This window comes from Calliphora vicina, chromosome 5 (assembly GCF_958450345.1).
Source record: "Calliphora vicina chromosome 5, idCalVici1.1, whole genome shotgun sequence".
NCBI lineage: Eukaryota > Metazoa > Arthropoda > Insecta > Diptera > Calliphoridae > Calliphora > Calliphora vicina.
The window spans coordinates 33,961,758-33,979,682 of record NC_088784.1 but is presented as its reverse complement, the minus strand read 5'-3'; the positions used below and the strand labels follow the sequence as shown (position 1 = coordinate 33,979,682).

Here is a 17,925-nt window from a genome sequence, read left to right as displayed (position 1 = left end):
TGGACTTAGAAACATATTCCTAAGTGAGTGAGGATTCTAGGGGAAGACTTTTTGGTACTTTTTCTTTATTCGAATTGTACTTTTAGTAATTTCTTCACACAATGAATTTGGAAACATGAAATAAAGATTATATGGACCCGAGTGAGCGGGAGACTTAATAGTACTATTTCTTTCTTTTAATTGGGGTGGCGAAGCGCACCGGGTCAGCTAGTAAAGTATAATTACGTTATTTCTGTCAAGCGGGGCACCTCATCCGAGTACACTGAATCCAGTGATACTAACCGTTTTTTAGATTAGCTCTTGTATTCGAGATTTACCGTTATTTCGAAAATGGAGGAGGTTGCACAACATACGTATATTCGCGTAACCCAAAACGGTTATTGAATAAACTAAAAAAAGCGAAATTTAGAAAAAAACCGAACTTGACAGTTTTTCAATAAGCACTGCGATAACACAGTAATCGAAGTGAATTGGGAATTATTCAGTATTTTTTAAAAATTCTCGACAGTTTTGGTCGAGCTTTAATATTTTCTTTTGGACGAAGAGAGGTCATACAAAAATCATAACTTTCTATAAGGGAAAATTAATCGTTAAAAACAATTCCGGAAACTGGAGGGCAAACGTTGCGCTTATCCTCTCCCTTACAGATGTCATGATTTCTTTATGACGAGTTCTTGAAAGATCGGACTTTTCTTATTTTTACTCCAAATTAAAAACTTAGCTACATATAAATAAAAGTATTCAAACAAGTGGTTAATTTAAGAAAAGACAAACAAAAATCACTTCAATTTATTGCATTAGTTCTAAGTAATTATAAACAGTTGGTCACATTATTTGTAGTATTCTAATAATGTATTAGCGATATTGATATTAAAACAAAACTTTATTTTATTACTTTAAATACATGTGTGTATTTGTAAAACCATTCAAAATATTTTGTACTTTTCTACTTTGTTGTTTATACAAACGATATTGAATTGAATTTTCCCCACCAATGTGCCCTTCAAATTCGTGTTTCTTTTGGTTTTGTAAACAAATTGGGGCAGTCCCAGCAGCTCCGATCGCAACTACTACACACATCATCCATAAACGTTGAACACAGCAGCACGTGTCTGGTGGTTGTTATAAAATTAAAAATTAAAAACAAATAAAAACCACAGAAAAACGCATAAAATTTCATGTGTTCGAGAGGTGAAGATTGAGATGAGAGTATGAAAAATTAAAACAAATCTAATGAAAATTGTACAAATAGCTCGAAACTCTAGAAAATGAAGAGCAGCTGATCGAGGAAAATCAAGAGCAAAACAAAAAGTGAATAATGAAAAGATGGGTTAGAGAATTTAAGATACTCTATAGTATAAAGGAACAAAATTAAATGTTTCAAATAATATTGAAAAATAATGAGAAAGTCAACATCTTTTTTGTAGAAATGTTGAAAAAAGTTTTATTCTCTTCAATATCATTTTGAAGTATAAAAAAGATTTATAATATTATATTTGTTAATTATTTAAAACGACATTTCTAAAACGATCTACAATTGCTTAAGGTAGGGCACACTAATACCATCATTATGCTCTAAACGAAAACAAAATTTTGTATAACGAGTGTGTGCTGCCTGCCTCACGACAAAACAATTTTCAAATCGATAAAGCAACGAATTAATATTAAAATGTTTTAAATTTATTTTTAAAACAAACAGTTTTTCTTTTAGCATTCTTCTAAAATTTTCTTCAGCAATTGAGAGCACAAAAGACAGAGAAGAAAAAATAAACATTAAAATGTGAGCAACAATTTAGATCTCAACAGAATCTCAAGATTTTGAAAATAAAATTTTTTTTAAGCAAAAGAAATTTATAAAGAAAATGTAACGAATTTCTATGAACAAAAAAATTGTGCTTATAAATTTTGGCAGTCGAAATTTTGCAGCGGCTCGCTTAAGTAACGGAAAATTGAAAGATCAAATTTAACGAAAAAAGTGGAAAAAAAAGATTTCAAATTTAAAAAAAGAATTATTAAATATTAAGCAAACAATAAGAAAATAAAAGTAATGACATTTTCTTAAAATATTAAGCTAAACAAAAGTAATGAAATTCAAAAGCAATTAAAAAGTAAAAATTTATTATTATTAATTAAAACATCTAAGTGTTAATTTAGAGCAAGCTATTTAATAAATAAAACACAAAATGGCGACTTTAGCTTTAAGATCAAATAAGGAAGTCATGCATAAAGCCGGCTGGAAATTGGATGAAAATGAGGAAGGTAAAAATTGCAATTCAAGTTAAAAATATCAAAAAAATTAATTTGACCTTTTCTTGACCCCTTTATATTAAAAATAGAGCTTTAGAATTTCACTAAAAAATTTTTAATTTTTGACAAATTTTCATCAAATTTATATCATTTAAAGATGATGTCGTCTTTATATTGGTAATGTGTGTCTTCAAACACAATTTTCAATTGCGTAAAAAGATTCGTTTGTCTCTCTCTCATTTATTTATTTAATTTTAGTTTTGTTTTTTTGCTTTTTTCTTTTAGAACTTTTGTGTTTATTGGGGTTTTCTTTTATTTTTATTTAGATTTTGTCTTAAAAGTGATTTATTTTATTTAAATACATACTATAGGTATATTTTTGTTTCTTATTTTTATTGTTTTGTATACAAAACAAATTCAATAATAAATTTAATTAAAATTTTCTTTAATAATACGGAATGTTTATAGAAAAATATGTTTATTCAAAATCGATAATGTAAAAGATCTAAAAGATCGGCCTTTAACAGTTTTAATGAAGGTTGTAACTAGAACAAGTAAGAGTGATATATTCTGCATCCCCTCCTCCAATCTAATATGGGCATCGAACCAGATTATTTTGACGTAAAATTTTAGGCCACTTTTTCGAGATTTTCTGGACCTACAAATAACACGAACAATGTTGGCCTCCAAGGAGTCAATTGTTGCTGGTTTATTGGCATAAACCAGTGGCTTCACGTGGCCCCACAGGAAATAATCGAGAGGTGTCAAATCGCACTAAGTTGGGAGCCAATTGACAGGTCCATTTCTCGAAATCAAGTTATCTCTAAATTTTTTTTTTTTTTTAATCATTATTCTTTATTGTATCTTTATTTTGAGAAATAAATAATTATTATTTATTCGGGAATACAAAATTAATATTTTAGTAAAATTTTTTTTTTCTGCTAAATTCCCAATTTTATTGATAAATTCACTGAAATAAATTGTTTTTGGGGGATAAGCTAGTTCCTATTTTTTTTTTTATTATTGCCAACATAAGTGCTCGTCCAACATAAAACTAAAGTTGTTATTGCCGCTGCAATGTCCAACATAAGTGCTCGTGAGGCATTTCCAATCACCTCAGTCTCTAAATTTTGATTTCAATAAATCGATGGCACGTACCGACATACTGTAGAAACCACATCTCAATCACCTTACTGAACATACATGAGTCAAATGAAGTCGGCTTCAAGTGGCGATCGGCGCAAACTGTGGCGCTTGTATCAAGAAATGTCCTAAAAGTCGCAGCGGGAAGTTTACACAAAAATCGTTGAACAAAGTTTTTATTTTTTTTGGTTGGTTCCTGGCGGTACCAGTGGGATATTATTCCTTATTTTCAAAAAAAAAAATCATGGATCATATTGCGGTAACGATCTCATTGGCCGTAACGTGAACATTTTTCTGGATGTAATGGTTAGGTTCTGTTGTAGATTGGTATCTCTCCATAAGCAGCCAAAAATCACGTTAAGCCAAAAATTAGCCTCATCGCAGAACAAAATTTTGCGAAAAAACAGTAATCTGTAAGTTTCGCGAAACGAGGAGTGATTTTCAAAGTAAATTTGGATAATTTGGTAGTGTGGTTCAAGCGTCAATCTATTCATGATGTTTTTCCAGTGTATACTGATCATAAATGTCAAAAATTAAGCGCAGTATGAATGTTCGTTTGATTTTCGTAAGTTCTATCCGGCTTAAAAAACACCCTTTATATGATTTATGGGAATGTAGCTGTATTTCTGCAATAACTCGTCGATTATTCGCTTCCAAGTGCTCGATCGTGTCTGATTTATCTGCATAGACATGCTTCAACGACGCACTGTGGTCGTTTTTGCAAAAAGTAGAAGGAGTGCTCCTATGATTTGGTACACTTGGCTAGTTTCATATAGAAAAGCTAAATATTAAAAATGGTTCATATCGGGTACCTCCCATACAAGGGTCCTTCCAAAATAACGTTGTATCAGTCATAAATTCTTAAATAATGCAGCGACCTTATTTAAATATTGCATATGTTAGTTCCAAGTGCCGAGATATATGAAGAAAATCGGTCCATATTTGAACCTAGTCCAAATATAGGTCCCTTTCTGAAAATAGTTTTATCGTTCAAAACACACATAAAAATAATATTATCGTGATGAAACAATATTTATATAAACCCAAATCTATCTGTTAAGATTCATAAGGATAGGAGCATAATTTATCCTATCCTCCATATAAAAAGTAAAAGTAAAAGCCTAAAAGTATTCAAAACCTTTTATTGTAAATATTCATAAAAAATACGTGAGTTTTATCACAAAATTTATAAGTGTGTGATAAAACTTGATCGCAAAAAGTCGCAGAATTTTTTTACATAAAATGAAAGAAAATATTCCAAACTTTCATTTAGTTCATGTAGTAGTACTAACACGGAGCCATTGGAGCCATTTTGATTTGCTCAGATCTCTTAAACTATGTATGTAATTTAAATATTTTCTCTTTCCTATTAAATTCAAAATACTGTATTTTAATAAAAATGCTCTAAAACTATTGGAAGTTGAACCATATTTATTGTATAAACAACTGAAATGTAGTAAAATTTTCATCAGTTTTCGTTGTATAATATTTAGATAACTTTACCACACTCTTTTTTATAAAAAATTTTATTTTTTTCGAAAACAAATCATGGTTTTTTACTAATGAAACATTTCTCTACAGAATCATTAGATTTCTAAAAAATAACTGGAAAAAGACACTGTGCGACGTGTCTGCAATATTAATGACTTCCAACTGAGGCACGAAAAAGTTAGTAAGCATGACTCTATGCGCTAACCGTTGACTGTAACTTTCTGACGTATATTTTTCATATAAAATTCAATTTTCAAATCGCATATTCGATATCAAAATATAGTAACCGATTTTAGATGGCCCAATATGTTTTTAATTATTTTGTAAAGGGTTCCGATAACCCCAACTTTGGTATGGAGATTATAGCCAAAAAACTAAAAATTCCCATTTATGGAATTTTTCAACACTTTTTTGGAAATTGCTGGTAATAAATTTCAAAATTTGTTTTTAATTTTCCATTTTTAATAGAAAATTCTGCTTAACTGTGAAATTTCACTAAAAACTATTCATAAATAATAATGTAATTTTAATTTTAAAAATGTTTATCTATGCAAAAATTTAATAAAAAAACATTTTTTGTCATATTTTTCAAAAAAGTATTCCATGAATTTTTTAATTGTCAAAAGTTATATACAATTTTGAAAAGTAGACAAAATCCACTATCCATTGATATATAATATGTCTCCCTTATGTTTTTTTACGTGGTAAATTAATTAGGGAAAACTTAACAACTCGCAGACTCACTGTTATTTACATTCATAAAAATTCTGTTAGGTAGGCACATACTTTACTTTAGGTAAATTCTCTGCGAGTTGCGACGATTGCTAACTTATTTTTGACTGAACTGAATGATATGGACACTAACGACACTATGAATATTACATATGCCGAAATTCTACTTGAATACGATGTTTATAAGAGATTTATGCGTATTTAAATGAGATTTATTAATGGATCTTATATAGGCTAAGGTCAAAAATATTGCAAAATGTTACACACAGAATGACAAACTTATCGCCCAAATCGCAGACCATATAGAGTATCTATGTATATTTTGGATCATAATAAAATGAAATGAAAGCTCGGAATTGTATATTAAATACTGTTACATTTGAACCTTTTTAAAACGTTGGTTTATTTCTTTTAAATAAACCGGATACTTTTGATTGTAAATAAAAGCTGTTTAGTAGTTTAAAAATTGTAACAACCCTTTATTTATTTAAAGTTATACAACAACAGTTTTAAATAGTCACTCAGTATTTTTATACACGTTTATAAATTCGCAGAAATGTACACAATATACACACTTTATAAGAATACAATGATAATGCAGTTGATGTCTTTACTTAACGATGCACAGTGGTTTAGAAACTTTTTTTTTTGAAATAATTACGAAATTTCACATAGTTTGAGCTGAGGTGTTTTCGAGTTGATTTACGTTTGTTCAGCTTCCTTGGGCCAATGGGGGCCAGTGCGTAAGCTCTCAAAGTTGGTCACCTCGGGTCTCAAATTTATTAAAAAAATCGCCAAAAATCCATAATCAGCTCAAATTTTGAATGTAAATGGTTCTTGAGAAGATCTACAAAAACTACGCTTACAAGTGTAGGTTATTTCTATTAGTTGAAGAGATATTCAGGTTTATTGATTTTTTTTAAATTTTGCTTTTAATAATCTTTTTATGGTTTTTTAGATATGGTATATTGTCGATATAATTTTAAATAAAATAAAAACAACTTGCTAACAGTTATCTCTTCCCTATAAAAAGTTATACGCATCCAAAGTTGGAACTTGTAAAAAGGGCAGTATTTTTTACGTTTTTTCCCAAAAAAGCCCATATATTATTTCTTTTGTAGAAAAAAAATTTCTTCGGGACTATATACAATTTTTATATGATCCGGAAAGATAACTTAATGCAAAAGCGTGTAAAGAAAAATTTGGCTCACTTAAGCGGACATACCAACCCCCCCAGTCCTATCCAAACTTGGCCAATTTTAAAAGAAAAATTTTGGTTTGAGTAAAAAAGTCTAAAAATCTAAATGTTATCTTTTATTGTTAAAATTTTACATTAATTCAAATTTTATATTTTTATTCGTGGAAAATCACCATATGAATTTTTTTTTAGTTTTTAAGGTAAATGATGTCTCAAAATTTTATAAAATTATTTAATTTTACTAACATATCAATCCACAAGTCATAATGTTTTCAACAATATCAAATACTTATATAAAAAGCTTTTATTTACTCCTCAGAAGTTCCACAAACCATGGCCCCTTTAAAAAATTTGTACGTTTTTTCATACAGGCAAACATTTTTTTAATGTAAATTTTTTTAAACACCCTAATTTGTAAGCTAGATTTTGATAAAATAATATTTTTACTGTAATTTTTTTGTATTACTCTTTTAAATACATTGCATTTTATATTGTTTTTCTGTTTTCGAAATAAAAATTTTCAAACGCGCCTTTTTTATTGATATCAATTTGATACAATTTGTCCAATAACCGATCAAATTAGTTGTTATAATATTAGAAAGGTTCCTTCAAACCAAAATTCTTAAAAATTTGTCAAAGTTTCTTTTGAAAATATTCATTAAAATTGGTTGAATTTTCTTTCCCACTGCATGTTATGACACATCGTTCCAAATCTTGTATAAAATTAGTAGTGGCATATTTTTAAACCAAAGATTTAGTAGCATAAGCCGATTTGAGAATAATCAATTGTAAATTCAATTTAACATTACCATCAAAATTTATTTTAATCTACGCATAAAATTCTACAGTTAGAAAATTGTTTGGAAATATTGATTTGGATCTAAAGATTGTATTTATCATATCTTATGTTATGATAGGTACATTAAATCGCATTAAACATCTCTATTTTCTACTCAAAGAACATTAAATAAAGTTCACTTATTGTTAACTTGCTATTACCGATAATAAAAACAAACCTATCGTAAATAATTTATCCCCATAAAATCCCCGAAACGGACAACTACTATATTCGAATTCTAGAGCTTTCGAAGTTAATGTTCACTGCTTAAACATTCGATGCATGATATCAACATTGTTGATAAGTAGAAGCTTCTATTGATGGAAATGTTTATAAACACTATGAATGCTGCTGGCAGTTGCTACAGACCGTTAAATTCAAATCGCTAGTGCAAATTCGTAACAATACTTTAATTACTTTCAATACTAGTCAGTTATGGATCCATCTTTACAAAATTGGTATCGCATTACCAATATTCTAATAATATATACTTAACAATTTAGCAGATATACAATTCAACTTCTCTATCTGAATTTGTATTGAAAGCAAGGTGAAGAGTTAGATCATGCATTAAGAAATATTATCGAAATATAGTATTCGGGGAGTATATCCACTAATTCACTTAGAATTAAGGGAAAATATATAGAAATTTCAAACAAATGTCTATCTCAAATCTATTACAGAATATCTATTAAAATTCTAGTATTTTAAATTAAGTAATAGATCGAAAAATCCTCATCGTAATGGTAAACATTTTAACATACAATATTTTGAGCAACTAAAAACTAATAATTTCATTAATATTCCATGTTTTCTTCTAGCTCTCTTTCACTCTCTTTACTTTTGTCTGTGATTCGCTCTTTCTCGCTCTCTCTCGATCTCCCCAAATCTCTTAATTATTGGTGAATTGTATGCAATCGATCAAATGCAAAAACCAAATGTAATATATTTTTATTTTTAGCTTTTGATTTAAAAAAAAAACAAAACTTTTTTCTAATCTGAATTTCAGCCTGTTACATTGACATAGAGAATGACGATGATGCGACCACAGACACAGTTGACGACAAGAATAGAACATATTCAAATTGGAATAATCTGCCCGATATAGTGCTGGAACAAATCTTTACATATTTATCACCCAGAGAACGTTACTATGCGGGTTTGGTAAGTATTTGAAATAATATAAAATACCAGAAATTTTAAATTGCTCTGATTGGTTTCCATTAGGCCTGCAAACAATGGTCACGGGCTTTTTACTTGCCCACCGTTTGGGATAATTTTCTAGTCGATGATCGCACCTTGACCCGGCAAAAATACAATTATTATTCTGGCTGGCAATACTGTTTGGATCACATGCGCACACAGAATTGTTTGGCACGCATTGGCCGTTACTTGAGAGGTTTGGAATTTCGGCCCGAAATTAGTTTCAATAATATCTATCAGTTCATGACCATGTTGTCATGGAGCATGGGCAAGGCTGCCGAGGTAAATGGTCCCAAAGAGATGAAGGGCACTGGCTCACGTATACGTTCGTTGGTGTATGTATTTCCCTGCAACATGTCACAAGCCAATGATCCCGAGGGTATAAAACTCTTTGGTACGGGCGGTCAACTGCTGAAGGGTTTAAAGGATTTGCTATCGAAATTAACGAATTTAAGAACTTTGAAATTAATCGATTTTGTATTGGAGCGTTATGAAGCTAAACATTTGCTGGACGAAGTCTTGGATGCCTGTTGCACGAAAATGCGTGTCTTGAATTTGGTGAATGTGACTACTTTGCATTGCCCCATAATGCATGTGGGTTTGTTTTTAAATTTGCAGGTATTTCAAAAATATGATGAAACAATTTTCGTTTTAATTTCAAAATATCCTTTTATAGAATTTAACCATTTCCCCTCAAAACATAGACGATGATGTCTTATTACTGTTGGCCGATACCAAATTGAAACATTTACATTTATTGCAAAATTGTTATACCCTTTCATATCTCACGATTGGCCATTGCAGTGTCAAGGCCTGGCGAATATTGAAAAGAGACAATCCCAAGTTAAAGGTTCACTTAAGAGTCGAATCTATGAACGATGGTGAAATTGTCTTTCAGCCTGAAGCTCCGGTTTATAGTGTGACTTATGCTGCTCCCAAAACCATGGTAATTTTCAAATTCTGAACTTTATGTATAATAAAATATATTGTCTCTTTTGTATTTGTTAGATCCATCCAGATATTGTTATGAAAATGGTGGATCATTATAAAAATCATTTGGCTGTTTATGGTTATGAGACGATGCCACGTTTTTCTAGTCCCAAATCTTTTCACAATCGTATCGATTCGTTGATGTTGTTAATTTGTAGACAATGTTTTAATTTACATACTTTGGTAAGTTTTGAAATATTTAATACAAACTAGGATTGTAAAGCTATAAAACTAATATTTATTTCTTTAAAAAACCCCAGTTGGTTCGCGAGAAGGTCTCCACCTCAACTGTGCTTTTAATAGCTCGTACTGCAAAAAATCTTCGACGTTTATATGTGCGTCGCTTTGGCACCATAATACGTTGCGATTGGCCCCGACATCCCGAATGGTCCGATGAGTTTAATATATGGCTGCGTCGTTCATCGCGATCGTACGAGTCCGTGGAACGTGAAGTTTCACAAATTTTAGGTTACAGTTGGCACTTTTTAAGCGATCAGGAATACAAACTAGTTACAGCGGACGTTCAAAATGAATGGTGAAATAAATAGTTAAGTAAATGTGATATTGTTATAAAAGAAAATGTTGTTTTTATTTATTTTATTAAATTATTATTATTTTTTTAAAACACTTATGAAACCAACCACTTTTATTTGTATGCAAAGAATTTAAGCATCTTTTCACAAAATTCAAATTGGGATTTACATTTGAGTACAAAGACATGCTCAAAATGACTTTACTAATTTTACAGACTTTTGAAACTATTATCCAAATAAATGAATATCTATAGTAAGTGAAATTTTACACACTTTTAGGTACTATTTGTAATATTTGTAAATTTTCATTTTTTGTAATATAAATGTGGGAAATTTATACAACAAATAATTTTATAAGTTCCACAAACCATGGCCCCTTTAAAAAATTTGTACGTTTTTTCATACAGGCAAACATTTTTTTAATGTAAATTTTTTTAAACACCCTAATTTGTAAGCTAGATTTTGATAAAATAATATTTTTACTGTAATTTTTTTGTATTACTCTTTTAAATACATTGCATTTTATATTGTTTTTCTGTTTTCGAAATAAAAATTTTCAAACGCGCCTTTTTTATTGATATCAATTTGATACAATTTGTCCAATAACCGATCAAATTAGTTGTTATAATATTAGAAAGGTTCCTTCAAACCAAAATTCTTAAAAATTTGTCAAAGTTTCTTTTGAAAATATTCATTAAAATTGGTTGAATTTTCTTTCCCACTGCATGTTATGACACATCGTTCCAAATCTTGTATAAAATTAGTAGTGGCATATTTTTAAACCAAAGATTTAGTAGCATAAGCCGATTTGAGAATAATCAATTGTAAATTCAATTTAACATTACCATCAAAATTTATTTTAATCTACGCATAAAATTCTACAGTTAGAAAATTGTTTGGAAATATTGATTTGGATCTAAAGATTGTATTTATCATATCTTATGTTATGATAGGTACATTAAATCGCATTAAACATCTCTATTTTCTACTCAAAGAACATTAAATAAAGTTCACTTATTGTTAACTTGCTATTACCGATAATAAAAACAAACCTATCGTAAATAATTTATCCCCATAAAATCCCCGAAACGGACAACTACTATATTCGAATTCTAGAGCTTTCGAAGTTAATGTTCACTGCTTAAACATTCGATGCATGATATCAACATTGTTGATAAGTAGAAGCTTCTATTGATGGAAATGTTTATAAACACTATGAATGCTGCTGGCAGTTGCTACAGACCGTTAAATTCAAATCGCTAGTGCAAATTCGTAACAATACTTTAATTACTTTCAATACTAGTCAGTTATGGATCCATCTTTACAAAATTGGTATCGCATTACCAATATTCTAATAATATATACTTAACAATTTAGCAGATATACAATTCAACTTCTCTATCTGAATTTGTATTGAAAGCAAGGTGAAGAGTTAGATCATGCATTAAGAAATATTATCGAAATATAGTATTCGGGGAGTATATCCACTAATTCACTTAGAATTAAGGGAAAATATATAGAAATTTCAAACAAATGTCTATCTCAAATCTATTACAGAATATCTATTAAAATTCTAGTATTTTAAATTAAGTAATAGATCGAAAAATCCTCATCGTAATGGTAAACATTTTAACATACAATATTTTGAGCAACTAAAAACTAATAATTTCATTAATATTCCATGTTTTCTTCTAGCTCTCTTTCACTCTCTTTACTTTTGTCTGTGATTCGCTCTTTCTCGCTCTCTCTCGATCTCCCCAAATCTCTTAATTATTGGTGAATTGTATGCAATCGATCAAATGCAAAAACCAAATGTAATATATTTTTATTTTTAGCTTTTGATTTAAAAAAAAAACAAAACTTTTTTCTAATCTGAATTTCAGCCTGTTACATTGACATAGAGAATGACGATGATGCGACCACAGACACAGTTGACGACAAGAATAGAACATATTCAAATTGGAATAATCTGCCCGATATAGTGCTGGAACAAATCTTTACATATTTATCACCCAGAGAACGTTACTATGCGGGTTTGGTAAGTATTTGAAATAATATAAAATACCAGAAATTTTAAATTGCTCTGATTGGTTTCCATTAGGCCTGCAAACAATGGTCACGGGCTTTTTACTTGCCCACCGTTTGGGATAATTTTCTAGTCGATGATCGCACCTTGACCCGGCAAAAATACAATTATTATTCTGGCTGGCAATACTGTTTGGATCACATGCGCACACAGAATTGTTTGGCACGCATTGGCCGTTACTTGAGAGGTTTGGAATTTCGGCCCGAAATTAGTTTCAATAATATCTATCAGTTCATGACCATGTTGTCATGGAGCATGGGCAAGGCTGCCGAGGTAAATGGTCCCAAAGAGATGAAGGGCACTGGCTCACGTATACGTTCGTTGGTGTATGTATTTCCCTGCAACATGTCACAAGCCAATGATCCCGAGGGTATAAAACTCTTTGGTACGGGCGGTCAACTGCTGAAGGGTTTAAAGGATTTGCTATCGAAATTAACGAATTTAAGAACTTTGAAATTAATCGATTTTGTATTGGAGCGTTATGAAGCTAAACATTTGCTGGACGAAGTCTTGGATGCCTGTTGCACGAAAATGCGTGTCTTGAATTTGGTGAATGTGACTACTTTGCATTGCCCCATAATGCATGTGGGTTTGTTTTTAAATTTGCAGGTATTTCAAAAATATGATGAAACAATTTTCGTTTTAATTTCAAAATATCCTTTTATAGAATTTAACCATTTCCCCTCAAAACATAGACGATGATGTCTTATTACTGTTGGCCGATACCAAATTGAAACATTTACATTTATTGCAAAATTGTTATACCCTTTCATATCTCACGATTGGCCATTGCAGTGTCAAGGCCTGGCGAATATTGAAAAGAGACAATCCCAAGTTAAAGGTTCACTTAAGAGTCGAATCTATGAACGATGGTGAAATTGTCTTTCAGCCTGAAGCTCCGGTTTATAGTGTGACTTATGCTGCTCCCAAAACCATGGTAATTTTCAAATTCTGAACTTTATGTATAATAAAATATATTGTCTCTTTTGTATTTGTTAGATCCATCCAGATATTGTTATGAAAATGGTGGATCATTATAAAAATCATTTGGCTGTTTATGGTTATGAGACGATGCCACGTTTTTCTAGTCCCAAATCTTTTCACAATCGTATCGATTCGTTGATGTTGTTAATTTGTAGACAATGTTTTAATTTACATACTTTGGTAAGTTTTGAAATATTTAATACAAACTAGGATTGTAAAGCTATAAAACTAATATTTATTTCTTTAAAAAACCCCAGTTGGTTCGCGAGAAGGTCTCCACCTCAACTGTGCTTTTAATAGCTCGTACTGCAAAAAATCTTCGACGTTTATATGTGCGTCGCTTTGGCACCATAATACGTTGCGATTGGCCCCGACATCCCGAATGGTCCGATGAGTTTAATATATGGCTGCGTCGTTCATCGCGATCGTACGAGTCCGTGGAACGTGAAGTTTCACAAATTTTAGGTTACAGTTGGCACTTTTTAAGCGATCAGGAATACAAACTAGTTACAGCGGACGTTCAAAATGAATGGTGAAATAAATAGTTAAGTAAATGTGATATTGTTATAAAAGAAAATGTTGTTTTTATTTATTTTATTAAATTATTATTATTTTTTTAAAACACTTATGAAACCAACCACTTTTATTTGTATGCAAAGAATTTAAGCATCTTTTCACAAAATTCAAATTGGGATTTACATTTGAGTACAAAGACATGCTCAAAATGACTTTACTAATTTTACAGACTTTTGAAACTATTATCCAAATAAATGAATATCTATAGTAAGTGAAATTTTACACACTTTTAGGTACTATTTGTAATATTTGTAAATTTTCATTTTTTGTAATATAAATGTGGGAAATTTATACAACAAATAATTTTATAATTACAAACTTCCTTAAGTAAGAGAGTATAGTCGGCGAATCAGACCATATTATTAATAGAGAGAATTAATATACTGAAAGAACAGTTTAAAGTTCAATGAAGCTTTCTTGAATTCAATTATTTGAAGGTATTGGAAATGAACCAGACTATAGGAGCTTGGGTTCAACATAAACTATATATGATTTAATTCAAACAGGTACATCAACTTAATCTATAAAAATGTAATTTTTACCTTATACTACCACTTGGTATATAAAAGTGACGATACTTTTAATTTAATTCGGAGGTTTATACTGTATATATTCCCGTGTCAATCTTTCATTTAGCGCTTCCTATCTTCAAATTCAAACAAGCAAGAAAAGAAAGTATAGTCGGTCCAGCCCGACCATATAATACCCTACACCGCACAGTGGTATAGAATAAAAAGAAGGAAATAAAACTGTAACTTATTAACGGTTAGTTGGGTTTGAATGAAATTTCACATGCGCAAATGTGTTTTCGAATTTAATTTTTAAATTTGGACCTCCTTCCTGACATGGCAAGGGTTCACCAAACTCGGACACCTCGGGTATGTTAAATTTTTAAAACGATCTTATTTCTACGTTTGTGTTTCGATTTTACTTACTACAAAAAACCCATCCTACTCCAGTTTTATTTATAACAGCGGGTACAAATATTTCCCGATTTTCTCCATTTTTTTTGTTGGACTACCAACACATGTATATTAGGATGGCCCTTAATAAAGGAAAGTTTGATTGTTCACAGTCTCAAGAGAACGTACCACCTTACAAGCAAAAAAAGTCACTAATATAAAATATTTTTGCAAGGCAGTTTAAAAAAAAAATCAAAAAAATCCCAATTTTGGGATTTTTGAAAAGTTTTTTTGGGAATTGTGGGATTGTCATTAACAATTTACAAATATTATGGTCATTTTGGATTATGGTCAAACGTTTCTATATAGATGTAAAATTTCATTAAAAACTATTCATAAACAAAACTTTTATTTCATTTTAAAATTGAAAATTTTCCAAAAAAATCAGCTATTTTGGAAAAAAGTATTCTATCAATTTTTTAATTCTTAAAAATGTTGAACATTTTTGAAAAGAGGACAAATTTCGTATAATCCCACAATTCCAAAAAAAGCTTTTCAAAAATCCCAAAAATGAGATTTTTTAGATTTTTGGATCTGTTGAAGGCATCAAGCTCGGAGCTATGAAATCCCTTTTCACAATATTGAAGACCATATTGTGATATACAAATCAGGTTTAATTTTTTGAAAGCAGCTATGTGATTAGAGCAAATGTAGTCTAAAATTTAAATTTACATACAAAAATAGGTCTACTTCGGAAAGCTCTGGACCACAGAATAATACGAATTTTGATATTATTTAGCTTTTATAATATTTCCCAAAATGTTATCTTTCAAAAAAATATAAATTGTACATTATTTATCTTTTTCTTATTTTCTGTATAATTTAAAATTAATGTAAGTACTTTTTTCGAAAAAAAAAAATGGCGAAAAAACGACTTTTTTATTTCTTTTAGGTTTGAATGCACATAACTTTTGACTCCATAAAGGTCTTTACACAATTCTTCTTACTATTATTAATAAATTTGTTGTTAATTCAAAAAAAGATATTTCAAGAATAGGATCCGTTATTAGCAAAAAAAGCAGACCAAGGTAGGTAAAACCAAGTAAGAGAGCTATATTCGGATGAGCCGAATCCTATATACCATTCATCAAATTATACATAAAAATATTTTTATTTAAAAAAAATTAAAATTTTTTTTAATTTTTTTAAAAAGTTTTTTTCAAATTTTTTTTTTTAATTTAAAAAAATTTTTTTTTTTGGAATAAGAATTTTTGATGAAAAAAATTCGGGTTAAAAAATATTTTTCCCGATTTTGACCCATTGTAGGTCCAACTTACTATAGCCTTAAGGTAGGGTCACACATGGCAAATATTTGACGAAAAAGACGTAACCGCTAAATAAAATATAGTTTAATTCTTTTATTTATTGTCAAAAACTCTTTTTACTCCTTTTACAAATATTTAGTATTATTTTATTTGATGCTGTTTGATCTTACAAAACACTTGTAAGAGTAAACACGTCAAACAAATTTGCGCTATAAAAAGTGATTACACTTTTTTGAGTAAATATTTGCCACGTGTGACCGTACCTTTATAATATAAAGTTTATATACATCGTTGAAATGGACTTTGAAATATCTATCATTAGATATCCATATTGTCTATATTAATGACTTAGTAATCCAGATATATGTAGGTCAAAAATAGGCCAAAAATCGAGGTTGTCCCGGTTTCCAAAATGGACCCTTTTTTAAATTTTTTTTTTTTTTGCTCAAAAGAAAGCTTGGGTCTAGTCCTTTAAGATCTATTTGGTCGCTTAGTGGGATGCGAGTGGGATATATAGCAAATTAAATGTTTTGTAACTCAAGATATACAATCCACTCGCATCCCCCTACGAGACCAAAAAGCTCTTAAAGAAATAGACCTAAGCTTTCTTTTGAGCAAAAAAAAATTTTAAAAAACGGCCCCTTTAAAAAAATCAAAAATTGTATATCTTGAGTTACAAAACATTTATTTTGCTATATATCCCACTCTCATCCCACTAAGCGACTAAATAGATCTTAAAGGACTAGACCCAAGCTTTCTTTTGAGCAAAAAAAAAAATTTAAAAAAAGGGCCCATTTTGGGAAAAAGTTCGATTTTGAAAAAAAAAAAAAAGTGAAAAATTGCATGTTTTGAGTTACAAAACATTTATTTTGAAAGATATCCCACTCGCATCCCACTAAGCGACCAAATAGGTCTGAAAGGAAAATATCCAAGCTTTCTTTGAGCAAAAAAAAATTAAAAAAGGGTCCATTTTGAAAAAAAAAAAAAAGTCAACAAAGTTTTTGATTTTGCAAAAAAAGTCAAAAATTGCATTTTTGAGTTACAAAATATTTTTTTTGATAGATATCAAACTCGCATCTCACTAAGCGACCAAATATATCTTCAAGGAAAATATCTAAGCTTTATTTTAAGAAAAAAAGTACCCATTTTGAAAAAAAAAGTTTTTGATTTCGGAAAAAAATATTAAAAATTTTTAATTTTTTTTTAAAATATTTTTTTTTCGAAAGATTGAAGAAATAGCTATCTAAACTATTTGGAACACATTTTGCTTAGAACAATAGATAATAAGTTACATGGATGAGAAAAATCACATGTTTGGTCTAAATGTCAAATTTCTTTGGGGCATTATAAGCCCAAATTCGAAACTTAAACGTTTTATTAAAATCGGGCTATTCGTTTAGAAGTTAGAGATTTATTTATTTATATATTTAGTTCCCTCACTGTGCGTTGGGTTGGACTTTTTAAATTGTTCGTTATATCTTTGGAATTTACAGTCGGATCAATGATATATATTAATGTTTTTGACTCGAGAAGACCAATGTTTTACTCTAAGGGCATTTAGAGCAAAATATTGGCCTTTGGAAAAGTTTCCATTGTATTGTTAACCACTGTATAAGATTCTTAAATTATATTAAAAGTAAATTTTTGATATATTTTTATTATATTTTATAACATTTA

At 29.7% G+C, this 17,925-nt stretch overlaps 2 protein-coding genes across 2 annotated transcripts; both read left to right on the top strand.

Annotated features, from left to right (window-relative positions):
- The first annotated feature begins 1,922 nt into the window (after positions 1-1,922).
- Positions 1,923-10,467, top strand: LOC135960931 (F-box only protein 39-like). Its single transcript, XM_065512337.1, has 6 exons — positions 1,923-2,259; positions 8,659-8,813; positions 8,877-9,470; positions 9,529-9,798; positions 9,861-10,025; positions 10,103-10,467. The coding sequence occupies exons 1-6, from the start codon at positions 2,184-2,186 to the stop codon at positions 10,379-10,381; spliced, it is 1,539 nt and encodes a 512-aa protein (XP_065368409.1). The 5' UTR covers positions 1,923-2,183; the 3' UTR covers positions 10,382-10,467.
- Positions 10,468-11,321: 854 nt separating this feature from the next.
- On the top strand, positions 11,322-14,067 carry LOC135961171 (F-box only protein 39-like). Its single transcript, XM_065512665.1, has 6 exons — positions 11,322-11,328; positions 12,259-12,413; positions 12,477-13,070; positions 13,129-13,398; positions 13,461-13,625; positions 13,703-14,067. The coding sequence occupies exons 1-6, from the start codon at positions 11,322-11,324 to the stop codon at positions 13,979-13,981; spliced, it is 1,470 nt and encodes a 489-aa protein (XP_065368737.1). The 3' UTR covers positions 13,982-14,067.
- The last annotated feature ends 3,858 nt before the right edge of the window (positions 14,068-17,925 follow it).

Excerpts from the sequence above, each read along its gene's own strand:
- LOC135960931 (XM_065512337.1), top strand. The coding sequence starts at position 2,184 with ATGGCGACTTTAGCTTTAAGATCAAATAAGGAAGTCATGCATAAAGCC. Across the intron at positions 2,260-8,658 it reads ATTGGATGAAAATGAGGAAG|CCTGTTACATTGACATAGAG; the intron begins GTAAAAATTGCA and ends TCTGAATTTCAG. Across the intron at positions 9,799-9,860 it reads ATGCTGCTCCCAAAACCATG|ATCCATCCAGATATTGTTAT; the intron begins GTAATTTTCAAA and ends TGTATTTGTTAG.
- LOC135961171 (XM_065512665.1), top strand. Across the intron at positions 13,071-13,128 it reads GTTTGTTTTTAAATTTGCAG|AATTTAACCATTTCCCCTCA; the intron begins GTATTTCAAAAA and ends ATCCTTTTATAG. Across the intron at positions 13,399-13,460 it reads ATGCTGCTCCCAAAACCATG|ATCCATCCAGATATTGTTAT; the intron begins GTAATTTTCAAA and ends TGTATTTGTTAG.